Source organism: Eptesicus fuscus, chromosome 22 (assembly GCF_027574615.1).
Source record: "Eptesicus fuscus isolate TK198812 chromosome 22, DD_ASM_mEF_20220401, whole genome shotgun sequence".
NCBI classification, from domain to species: domain Eukaryota; kingdom Metazoa; phylum Chordata; class Mammalia; order Chiroptera; family Vespertilionidae; genus Eptesicus; species Eptesicus fuscus.
The window spans coordinates 6,985,550-6,998,056 of NC_072494.1; the positions used below are offsets into that span (position 1 = coordinate 6,985,550).

The window sequence follows — 12,507 nt, forward strand, 5'->3', positions numbered from 1 at the left end:
TGTTGTTGTTGTTCATGAGTTGTATGAGTTCTTTATGTGTTTTAGATATTAATCCCTTATCCGATATATGGAATGTAAATATTTTCTCCCATTTTGTTGATTGCTTCTTTTGTTGTGCAAAATTTAATTTCTTTTTGTTGCTCCATTCCCCTGGCTAAGACTTCCAGTGCTATGTTGAAGAGAAGTGGGAAAGGTGCATCCTTGACTTATTTCTGATCTTACAGAAAAAACTTTCATCTTTTCACATAGACTGTTAAGTTAGCTCTGAGCTTTTCATACATGGCCAGGGATCTTAGTATTTAACAACAAATTATAGTCTGGAAAATTTAAGCTACTTTTTAAATTTTGTTCATGTTTACCACCAAAATCATATCTTCTTTTTAATTCTCAGCCTTTATCTCTTTTTAAATTTAAATTTCATTTTGGTCAATATACACTGAGTGGCCAGATTATTATGATCTCTGATCGCATAATAACCTGGCCACTCAGTATAATATTCGTGACGTTAGAGGCCCAGTGCATGAATTTGCGCATGGGTGGGGTCTGGCCAGCCTGGCCAGGGGGAGGGGACATGGGCGGTTGGCCGGCCTGCCTGCTGGTCAAACTCCTGGTCAAGGGGACAATTTGCATATTAGCCTTTTATTATATAAGATATACACTGAGTGGCCAGATTATTATTGCGTTCAGAGATCATAATAATCTGGCCACTCAGTGTAATACATGTATATAATTAAGAAGTCAAAAATACTACACAGTTCCCTAGAGGATCAATTTCATCAACTATATTACTTAGTATTTATAAATATTATGTAACCATTAGCCATTATATGTATAAGTGAAAGAATTGATAGCCAGACAGAAATAATTTTTTATAAATATATTTTTATTGATTTCATAGAGGAAAGGAGAGAGATAGAAACATCAATGATGAGATCATTGATTGGCTGCCTCTTGCATGCCCCACACTGGGGATTGAGCCTGCAACCGGGGCATGTGCCCTGACTGGGAATTGAACTGTGACCTCCTGGTTCATCGGCTGACGCTCAACTACTGAGCCAGGCCAGTCAGGCCAGAGAGAAATAATTTTGTAAATTATAGTATAATTTTTTCAACAAAATTATATATTTAATTTTATTTGAGTCTAAGATAAGAAAAATAAAACAGGAAGTTTTCTGGTGCCAAACAACTGTGGGTTGAGAACCCAATTCAGGTATCCTTTTTTCCTTTCTATTCCCCCAGCCCTGCTCTCTTGGTGACTGTGAAATCAGATTGCAACCTGGGCTAAGGAATGAGTGGAGAGTAAGCTGGGTCGCTGCTATCTCTACCTGACTGTTGATGGACTACCCAGTTGCAGCTGTGTCCATTATTTTACCTGCTCTGGGCCCTGAACTCTGCCACGTGGGCACTGAGAAGCCATTCTTATCATGGTGCTGGTGCAAATAAAGTGCTCCAACTATTGTATGACCACAAGGATGGGAATTCTTTCCAACACGCAAGTGCTCAGATGGCAGGAAAGCTGGATGGGGACTCACCTGGAGTTTTTAAGGAGCTATTAAGAAGGGATGCTTTATCTGCAGGTCAGTCCTATGGCTCTAGGGGTGCCAAATTCAACAGAAAATACTTCACTAAGTTTACACAGCAGCTAGACCTGATAGTCAAATAGGATAAACCTGGGATTACTGCCTTGTTGCTTGTTTTTGCAAGTCCTTGACTTAACCCTCATTTGCCACAATTCTGGATCTTAGTCCAAACATTATTCTCCTGATTGTCTCAGGAAAATGCCTATCCCAGTTCTACTCGGACCACCAGCCAGCCTACTCAATTGATATAAGGAGGTAGCACAGTGTAAATGTTAGATTTTCATTCTAGGGCAGCTAATCTTGGCACTGAGTCCTGGATCTGGTGCTTAAGATTTGGTCCATTTTCTCATCTACAAAATTGGGCTGATAGTAAGAATTCTTTTCATAGGAAATTAAATAATGGGGAGAGCCCCCTGATGAATATTCATTGTTTTTTGGTCACTCAGCATCTACTCTCCATTCTTTTGAGTTTCATTTTGTGACCAGTCCTGATGGAAATGAAAATCCAAGTGTCCTGTCCTTTCCCTCATCAAACTAGTCTGGATTCACAATAAGTCTGCTAAGGTGCCAACGTCCCATGATGGGGATGCCCACCATCAGCATTCCAGGTATTGTCACAGGACAATAAGCAGTATAGACAACATGTACTAGAGTCTATAAAGTATTTCAGAGGAAGGAGAGACCATTGAGCTTCAACGAGAGGATCTGAGCTGGGTGTTGAAGAATTGAAATATCAGGGTAGGCAGTGAGGAGAAGGGAAGACATTACAGTACAGGCAAAGGATAGAGGGATAGTGAGAACAAATGCATATGATATATTTAGGGATAATGAACAGGTCATTTTGCTGAAGCAGAAATTTATTTTAAAACAATGGATAATTTTTGGAAAGGTGGGTTGAAATAAATTTCAAACAAGAAATTCTAGAAATAGTCAAGTTGCAAATATTCCTATCAAAAGAGATTCTTTTCAATATCATCGCCATCGTCTCTATCAGCAACATGAAATATGTTTCCACCTCTCTGGAGATCATTTGGAACTGTGGAACCCTAGAGAGCTTTCCGTGACCTTTGGAAAGGATATTTAGGGACTCAAGACATTCTTAGATGAAATTATTGTATAAGAATGATTTAAGGTTGCCCTTGCCGGTTTGGCTCAGTGAATAAGAATGTTGGCCTGCAGACCAAAGGGTCCCGGGTTCAATTCCGGTCAAGGGCACATACCTTGGTTGCAGGCTCCTCCCTGGGCCTGGGCGCTGGTCGGGGTTCGTGCAGGAGGCAACCAATCAATGTGTTTCTCTCACATCGATGTTTCTCTCTGTCTTTCCCTCTCTCTTCCAATCACCCTAAAAATCAATGGAAAAATATCCTCAGGTGAGGATTAAAAAAAAAAAAAAAAAAAAAAAAAGAATGACTTAAGGTCATTCCAGAGTGGGTAGAATGTTCAAAAATCAGCACCTAAAGTGCAAACGTTTCTTAGGCACTGATTGTACAAATTACATACAAGTAATTCCATTAAAAAGTTTAAGAACAGCTAATAACTTCCAAAGGCTTTTCTTATTTACTTTCCAATAAACACAAGCTTTGGTGCTAGGCACGAAATGTCCACAACATAAAAACCTAACTACGTGTTGAAACAGATGCTTATCAACCCTGGGAACTGCCAAAAAGGCTATTAAGCTGGTACTGCCCATGGTGATGGTCTCCACCACCCTGTTGGGAGCCATGGCATGTTCTGTCCTCACGGAGCAGGGAGAGTGGTGGTGGGAGAACGTAGGTTGGAGGTCCACCAAGTGGTGTTTGCAGGAAAGGAGATCTGTTGGTTCCTGATAAGCTATATGCACACCTGGGTTAAATGTTCTCCATTTGGAAGCTCTCGTGATAACAAGCAACTCGCACGGCATAAAAAGCCAATCTGGACCCTGCTAGACCAGTACCGACGGCAGCCATGGCAAAGCTTCTTCTCCTCACAGGTGGGTCTGTAATCAGAGATAGAGCCTTGTTCTGCTTCAGCTGATAGCTTTTTCTCTCTGGATCTGGCAGCTGTGAAGCAGTCTTCACGTTACACCTCAATCCTTTTCCGTTCTTCATTCATCTTTTTAAACTTCCAAGAGAATCCTGACATATACAAGCCAGCCTACCTCTTGCTCTCTTAATTGATTCTGATAACATTTCCTCCTTCATGAATCCCATGGGCATGGACCTAAAAGAAAGGCTGTTGTCTTCCAGTGTTTGTCTCGCTCTCTCGTTTCTGGCTGGGTTGTTCCTTCCCTGCATTCATCTTCCTGCACCCCCTCTTTTCAGTTGATATTATTTCTATGTACATGCTTGTGTCCTTGGTCTAGCTTTCAGGAGGGAAAATCAGTAGGAACTGAGACAGTTACGCAAGCTATCTTTTTCTAATGTTTTCAGAATTATTTCTTTTTTATCCCCTAGTTTTCTACTGAGCTGCTGATGAATTATAAAAAAATGTCACTGTTAGAGCCAGGCCGGCATGGCTCAGTTGTTGAGCATCGACCTATGAACCAGGAGGTCACAGTTCAATTCCCAGGCAGGGCACATGCCCAGGTTGCGGGCTTGATCCTTAGTGTGGGGCATGCAGGAGGCAGCTGATCAATGATTCTCTCTCATAATTGCTGTTTCTATATTCCTCTCTGAAATCAATAAAAATATATTTTTTAAATGTTACTGTTAGAAATTCAATCATTCAAAGTGATAGATTCAGTAAAGTGTTTAGAACCAAGTTGCATCCATAGTTTATTAGTTGCTCTCAAGCTGTGAGATATGTATTTTTTTCATAGTTTCAGAACCTTTTCCAAATGAAGCCTCTAGCTCAATTTATAAAAAAATCATATTACAAGTACTTTGGTAGAAGCCAGGGAGCGGGATCTGGAGTCTGGCCTCACAGTTTCTCATTCTCTTCTGCAATAAGTGCTCCTAAAAGTTGGTTAAGAAAAAAAATTTCCCAGGCCCCAGGAGATACTGACTGAATTCACTGATTCGGAGAATGCCTTGTCTGTGGAAGGCTGTACTCATCCCAGTTCAGGGGGGTGAAGTGTATATGTATGTGTAGTCACTCAACAGAGTGAATTTCAGGTAATTACCATCAACAGATCTTCCATAGATGGTAGACTTGAACTCTGCCTTCAGTAACAGTTATCTGACATGGAAGGTGGAAGAAGAGCGAGCCATAGCCATTTCTGACTGAGAGGAGGGAAGGGTAGATCTATTAGTGATTTCACTGAGAAGCCTACTCTTGGGCATAACCCCTAAGTGCTGCTTGAGCTATAACAACCTCTGACAAACAGGACGGCATCCAAGTCCTCAGAATTAGATTCTACAGGATAGACGACCATTCCAGAGTACATGTTTTTGTTTTTATTTTTTCCCTCTCTCTCTCTAGGTCTGGCCCTTCTGCTGAATGCTCAGCTAGGTAAGTCCTGGATTTTACCTTTGGCATAATCTTTTCCTGCCCAAAACCTCAAATTCTTATCAATTATTCCTATTGCAATTATCTGCTAATACATGTGATTTTTAAATATTCCAATACTTTTTTTCAAAAGTATATCAAGAGATAAGCCACACTAGGAAAGAGAGCTACGATCTGCTTCAGAGACGGGTGGGTTTGACATTGGGAAAATCTAGGGTTTAGGATTGGCTGCCATGTTGTCTTCTTCAGCATGACCACCTACCAGTTAGAAACAGGTGTTCACTGGGCTTCATAGGACTCTTTTCTTCAGTGGTTCCCAGGTTTATACAAGATCTCAAAATAAATTCGTCAAAGTTAAAAATAGCCAACCCCCTGTCGCCGACTAGTTCCCAAGTCAGAATCCTTGAACTCATCTGCGAGAGTGCTCACACACAGAGATGCGGCATCTGAGGCAGAGGGAGGGAAACAAGAGGGCCAAGACTCATGGCACGTTTCAGTAGCGTCCAAACCAGGCCATTGTCCTTCCTCCTTACTGCCCACAGGTTCTGCCTACCAGCTGATATGCTACTTCACCAACTGGGCCCAGTACCGGCCAGGCCTGGGGCGCTTCACGCCCGAGGACATCGACCCCTGCCTCTGTACTCACCTGATCTACGCCTTCGCGGGGATGCGCAACAACGAGATCACCACCATCGAATGGAATGACGTGACCCTCTACCAGGCTTTCAATGGCCTGAAAAGCAAGTAAGAGAAGGGGGAAATATCTAGTTGAGTATCTCTCAGTTCAGAACTTCCCAAACATGATGTGCAAGCGAATCATCTGGCGTCTTTCTAAAATGCAGCTCCGATTCGGCGAGTCCGGGGTGGGAACCAAGATTCTGCATTTCCAATGCTTCTGGCCCAGGATCCGCACCTTAAGTAGCAAGAATATAGAGAACACAGCACAGTGCCTGCTCTAGCAGCTATTCGAAACATATTAGTTGAGTTTCTTCCTTTCTTTGTCAAGCTTTTTTTTTTTTTAATATTTTATTGATTTTTTACAGAGAGGAAGGGAGAGGGATAGAAAGCTAGAAACATCAATGAGAGAAAACATCGATCAGCTGCCTCCTGCACACCCCCTACTGGAGATGTGCCCGCAACCAAGGTACATGCCCTTGACCGGAATCGAACCTGGGACCTTTCAGTCCGCAGGCCAACGCTCTATCCACTGAGCCAAACCGGTTTTGGCTTCTTTGTCAAGCTTTTTAATGACCCAAGGAAACTGCAAGCCGTCTTAGCTACTTTCAGATCAGGAGGCAGAGGATGTGAACGATTAGATGTCGTCAAACCTAAGAAAACAGAAGCGTTCGCTGAATTTGAATGGAGTTCTAGTTTGTGTGAGAAAACAAATCAAACAAACGAAAACCCTACTATCTTCTCATTTCTGACTTGTTCGCTTTAGTTATATGTGGGAGAAGTAGCACTCCCTCGGGAGTAGCACTGTCCTGGGTGCAGCTGCTCCAGGTAAGTTCTGATACCTAAGAGGCGATGAACCCTTTGGAGTGGTGTTTCTGGAAATGTGGCCCATTTGACTACTTGTATGGAAATCACCTGGGGCACCTGATAAAAATGCCAAGGCCTACCCCAGTCCAGCTGCTTCAGAATCTCTGGGAAAGGGGCCATAAACCTGGCATTTCATGGTGCCCTCCCACTCTGACCCTTGCACTTTATTCTTCCATAAACTGACGTTTGAGAACTACTATTCCAGAGAATGTGTGTAATTCTAAGCCACATAGAGGCTGAGAAAGTAACTATGCTCAAGCCACATTTACCATTTCGTCTGATGGAATTGAATATGAGCATATTATGCTGACAGGTAGGTAGATAGATAGATATAGATAGATAGATAGATAGATAGATAGATAGATAGATATAAATAGCTACATATAGATATATATTTCAAAAAATGTCACCAATACATACTTCTTTTAAAACAAACAACCCATTTCCATAATTTAGTTTTCCCCAAAGGGCCCTGGGTAAATTTATGATGACCACAACACAAAGAATAGTTATAAAGAAAGTGTTCGATAGTGGAGGAAAGTTGTTCTGCAACAAACATGTCAAGGCAATGTCAAGGTATAAGACCGGGCCCAATACCAAAGCAATGTAATTTTCAATAGAGAGGCTCATGGGTTTTGAAGTTTCTCTTTTCTATCCTTCGCTTTACAGGAACAGCCAGCTGAAAACGCTCCTGGCCATCGGCGGCTGGAACTTTGGAACTGCCCCGTGAGTCCCTATGGGAGAGGCTGGTGCTTATTTGCTATTGAAAACAAGGTAGCCCAGTGTGACCCGTGTCTCTTCAGACCTCACAGTCTAAGACAGGGTATTAAGGATGCACAACAAACAAATATGCTGCTTAAATAAGTTACTACGCCAGAGCCTCAATAATAAATAGGATGTGATTGATTTTAGACATTTAAATGTGGATGGATATTCTGGGATCCTATTCATCAAGGTTTAGTTAATGGGATTGCAAAACCATCTCTTCTTAAAGACTTTCAAGAGCACAGCCCCTGAGAAAAGTGTTGGAGCAATTTTCTCTATTTACCTTCTGGGGGAAGGGATGGGAAAGGCATGCAAATGAATGAGACTTGGCTGAGGGCAAATGTGCTTGGGGAGAGATCACAGTGAGCTGTGAGGGTGAGCAGAGGGAGTCAGGTGTTCAAAGCAACCAGCGCAACTTGGCAGAAAGATCAGAGTTGGATCAATAAAATAGAGGCAACATTGAGGTGCCGGGGCTGTGATTACAAGGTAAGGACAGGAGAAAACCAGGAACGTACTTTTGTTTGGGCTATGGATCCTGGTGAAGAGCTTGGAGACAAAAATATAGGAGTTTGATATTACGACAAGGTGTTGGGACCACAGAGGCAAGCGCTCACCCTGCCCTCTTGGGGTCTCCCATAGTTTCACTGCTATGGTGTCCACTCCTGAGAACCGCCAGACTTTCATTGCCTCGGTCATCAAATTTCTGCGCCAGTATGACTTTGATGGGCTGGACTTTGACTGGGAGTATCCTGGCTCTCGGGGGAGCCCGCCTCAGGACAAGCACCTCTTCACTGTCCTGGTCCAGGTGAGCTGTGTTCCATGTCATTTTTAAAAATTCAAATTCATTTTTAAATTCCAGTCTGCATTCAATATCATTTGGTATTAGTTTCTGGAGGGCACACAACCCATTTTATGTACAAGATCACTGAGGTCGTATAGAAAACCCAGCTCCCTGCAACCTCAGTGGGAGAGGAAGGACCTGGATGCCCAATTGCCATGAGAATGCTGAAGAATGAAAGATGGACGATTGATTAAATTTACTTCAAAGAATAGTCATGAAGGTCAACTTAGAGTTCACGTTCATAGACGTTCTCCTACTCTTGCACAGGAAATGCGTGAAGCTTTTGAGCAGGAGGCCAAGCAGGTCAACAAACCCAGGCTGATGGTCACTGCCGCAGTCGCTGGTGGCATCTCCAACATCCAGGCTGGCTATGAGATCCCCCAGCTGTCCCAGTGAGTGACCACTTGTCCCCAGCTCCCCTGTGTCACTTGTGTAAGAGACGCTCATCCTTAGTCTGTCTTGCTGTTCAGGGACCTTGTTGAGGAGGCTTAGGAAGGGGTACCTTTGCCTGCAAAGGTGTGGGAGATGGTCATCAGAGATGATTTTACCTGCTTTACCTGCACTGCAGGTACCTGGACTACATCCATGTCATGACCTATGACCTCCATGGCTCCTGGGAGGGCTACACTGGAGAGAACAGCCCCCTCTACAAATACCCAACCGACACTGGCAGCAACGCCTACCTCAATGTGGTGAGTCCCTATACAGACATATATACAGACCAGAGATGGTGTCCTAAATCACATGGGGATTCGGGGACAAACAAACAAAGATTCTGCAAACGTCTCACTTGTTATAACTGTTCGCTTAAGTGGCTAATCAAATCTCTTTCACTATAATTCCACCAAAATGTGTTTTAAAAATACTAACAAATCCCCTGTTGTTAAGATCAAATAATTTGCCTGCTAGAACAGGGGTCTAACATAACTAAGCCCTGGGCCATCAGCCTGGCGGGGCCTCTCTCTAACCTGTTGTCATTATAGGATTACATCATGAACTACTGGAAGGACAATGGGGCCCCAGCTGAGAAGCTCATCGTTGGATTCCCAACCTATGGACACACCTACATCCTGAGCAACCCCTCCAACCATGGAATCGGGGCTCCTATCACTGGCCCTGGCCCTGCTGGGCCCTACACCAGGCAGTCTGGGTTCTGGGCCTACTATGAGGTATGCTCCCGGCAATCTGAGAGAGACAGAGGAAAGCCATAAGTTAACAATATAAACAATCCAACACATCTTGGCTCACTTAAGTAGTTGGGGCTAGAAGTGGATGCTCCTGGCTATTTATAGGGAAGGCAAGATGAGCACTCACGTTGCACATTAGACTGGATTCCAAATACAGAGAGAGTAGGACAAAGAGATACCATCAATGAGATTACATCAGTGAACAGACACTGCTCACTGCGTGCCAAGGCATTCTTTAATTTAAGAGCGTCTCCCACATTGAAAATAAGTTACCTGAATGGGACAAAGATTTAGAATCATAAATGAAGTGAGAAATTTGCTGATAGAGCTCTATCCTTTTCAAGTATCTTTCATGTATCTCTTCTCTATTTCCTTCCCCCACGCCCTCTACCCCTGCTACATGGACACTTTGCCTACCTCTTGACCTCTTCCTTACCTCCTCTTAGATCTGTACCTTCCTGAAGAATGGCGCCACTGAAGTGTGGGAAGCTGCTCAGGAAGTCCCCTACGCTTACAAAGGCAACGAGTGGCTTGGCTATGACAACACCAAGAGCTTCAAAATCAAGGTGGACTGTGTGCTGTGCACTGTTGTGGCCTGTTTACTCCCATCTGTAGCCCTGGAGCCCCAGGTTGGCCTTGATGTCTGCACTTCATTGGGTGTCTCTGTAATTACCACAGGCTGACTGGCTGAAGAAGAACAACTTTGGAGGCGCCATGATCTGGGCCATCGATCTGGATGACTTCACGGGCACTTTCTGCAACCAGGGCAAATTCCCCCTGACCACCACCCTGAAGGATGCCCTGGGCCTGCAGAGTGGAAGTGAGTTACAGCAGGAGGATGTTCAGGGATCTATAAATGCTCCTTCTCCAACTCAAAAGATAGTTCTCACATCTGCCCATCCCCATTGACCAGGGGGCATTTTCCTATTTCATCTCCCTGCTCTTGAGAGATAGGTGCTAAAATCTTTCCCTACCCTTGAACTTCCATGTCAGAAATGTCATGCTCTTATGGGAAACCAAGCCCACCTGGGTGGGTTTTCCAGGTCTTCTGAGTCTTCAAGGTATAGCAAAACCTCAAGAAATTAGGCTGACCTTATAAGCTAAGCGTTTACTTTTCTATGATCTCTTTATTAAAAGTCTCTTTCAGCCCCTCTGGGGAGATTTAACAAGAAAGCCTTAATAGTGCTCACATATTTCTAATCTGTAATTCAGAAAAATTATCAACTCCCTGAACTTTTCCCAGATTTTCTCTTAGAGCTTATTTGCTCAGGACTTATACTCAGATCCTAGAAAAGTATTTTTCACATTTGGGTGCTCAGTAAATTTGTTTTGATGGTTTTGACATCGTCAGGGAAGAGAGAACTTAATAAAATTAGAAACCAGGCTGGCTTAAAATGATAGCTTTCCCTACTGAGTGTGGAGCTATCCTGTGATCCTTTCAGTTGTAGGGATCCAGAGCTAACTGTATCCCACCTCCAGACCTCACCCTACCAGTCACTAGTCTGCTCTTGTGTCGTTCCAGGTTGCACTGCCCCCTCTCCGCCCATTACACCAACAACTCTTCCTCCCACCAGTGGGAGCGGGAGCGGGAGCGGAAGTGGAAGTGGGTCCGGAAGTGGGGGCACTGGCTTCTGTGCTGACAAAGCCGATGGCCTCTACCCTGTGGCAGACAACAGAAATGCCTTCTGGCACTGCCTGAATGGAATCACGTACCAGCAGAACTGCCAGGCCGGGCTTGTCTTTGACCCCAGCTGTTCTTGCTGCAACTGGCCATAAACCTGACCTGTCTCCACTCCCTAGGGTTCTGAACAGTCTTCTTTCTTTAATTTGCTTCTAACTGGAGTTCTGCAATAAAATCCATCAGTCAAAACACAAGTGGCCTTGGTGTAAGTGATCTGGGTGGGAACCTTGATAGATGTGGAAATGCAGGCTGTGCAGAATGGGGTGGAGTGGGGGAAGCGAGTGCGCGAGGACGTGGTGGAGATGACCACACAGTGCTCTGTCTGCCTGCGCTGATCGGCATGAAGGCTGGCGGCTGTCAGATGGAAAGGTTTGAAGGTTTGGTGCTGGGATGGGATGTGGACATGACGAAGATCGGTCTGTCGCCTGGTGACTGTCCTCAGGAAGGAGCCAAAGTGATTCCGTGAGATTAGAGGGCACAGGCCCGCTCGGCTCACTCAGAGAGCAGAAGACCAGGGCATTCTCTTCACGCCTCCTAGGTCCCCGAGCTAGTCCGGCACCTCCTGGATTGGCAGCTTTGGGAAGACCTGTGCAGTGGGCTCCTTTTGGGGTGTCTGCCCAGCCCATGGGCCAACAGTGTCCCTTTCTCAGGAGATTGCCCCCCTCCTTGAACCCACAGTGGTGGTCACCAGCCACTGTGCTTGCCCCACACCATGTCCTCCCCTGGCTTAGCTGGTTGACTGGGGTGGACATCAGACTCCACAGGGCCAATCAGGTGATCACCTCTTGGAATATGCCACAGGGAACAAGGACTGGTTGTCGGTCCCTGAGAGTGTCTGTGCCTGTAATGTGTCAGCTCTGGAGCTGTAGTGGGAGACTGAGAATGGAAGGTTGCCCTGGACACAGAGCAGGAACACTAACGGGGAACGACAGAGGAAAGCCACACCACCACGGAGAAAGAACATTTAGCAATGGCTTTCCAACGGGATTCTAGCTCCTTCCTGAGGCCCAGATGCATTTCTGCCTATGGACTCTGTGAAACTCCCCTATAACTACATAATAAATTCTTTGCTGCTTAAGATGGCTCAAGTTTCTTTCCTTTACTTGCAACTAAAAGAACTTCGACTAATAAAAAAGAATACAACGGCTCCCATTTTTTCCTGGCATGCTTCCTATATGTCAAACTCTGTTTTAACTGTTTCTCGTGTATTTACTCAATGTGAAAGAAACACATCAATTGGTTGCCTCCTGCATGCACCCCGACCAGGGTCCAGGCTTGGGAGAAGCCTGCAACCAAGGTACATGCCCTTGACCAGAATGGAATCTGGGACCCTTTGATCAGCAGGCCAGCATTCTATCCACTGAGCCAAACTGGCGAGGGCCTTACTAAATATTTATTATGTGCCAGCTTATGTTCTAGGTACTAAATACGGTGGCAAAGTTCGCATTTTAGTGTAAGTGAGCTGGGAAGCCATTAGAAGGGCAT

At 44.6% G+C, this 12,507-nt stretch overlaps 1 protein-coding gene across 1 annotated transcript; it reads left to right on the forward strand.

The window, feature by feature from the left end:
* The first annotated feature begins 3,524 nt into the window (after positions 1-3,524).
* LOC103291177 (acidic mammalian chitinase) lies at positions 3,525-11,117 on the forward strand. Its single transcript, XM_008147154.3, has 11 exons — positions 3,525-3,549; positions 4,980-5,009; positions 5,549-5,750; positions 7,218-7,274; positions 7,953-8,118; positions 8,422-8,546; positions 8,723-8,846; positions 9,138-9,323; positions 9,788-9,907; positions 10,020-10,161; positions 10,864-11,117. Exons 1-11 carry the CDS (start codon positions 3,525-3,527, stop codon positions 11,115-11,117), a joined length of 1,431 nt encoding a protein of 476 aa, XP_008145376.1.
* Positions 11,118-12,507: the final 1,390 nt, after the last annotated feature.

What these genes read in the sequence shown, in the direction of transcription:
- LOC103291177 (XM_008147154.3), top strand. Translation starts at nt 3,525, where the DNA reads ATGGCAAAGCTTCTTCTCCTCACAG. An exon ending in AAAGCTTCTTCTCCTCACAG is followed by an intron (nt 3,550 to 4,979) that starts GTGGGTCTGTAA and finishes CTCTCTCTCTAG; the next exon opens with GTCTGGCCCTTCTGCTGAAT. An exon ending in GCAACGCCTACCTCAATGTG is followed by an intron (nt 8,847 to 9,137) that starts GTGAGTCCCTAT and finishes TTGTCATTATAG; the next exon opens with GATTACATCATGAACTACTG.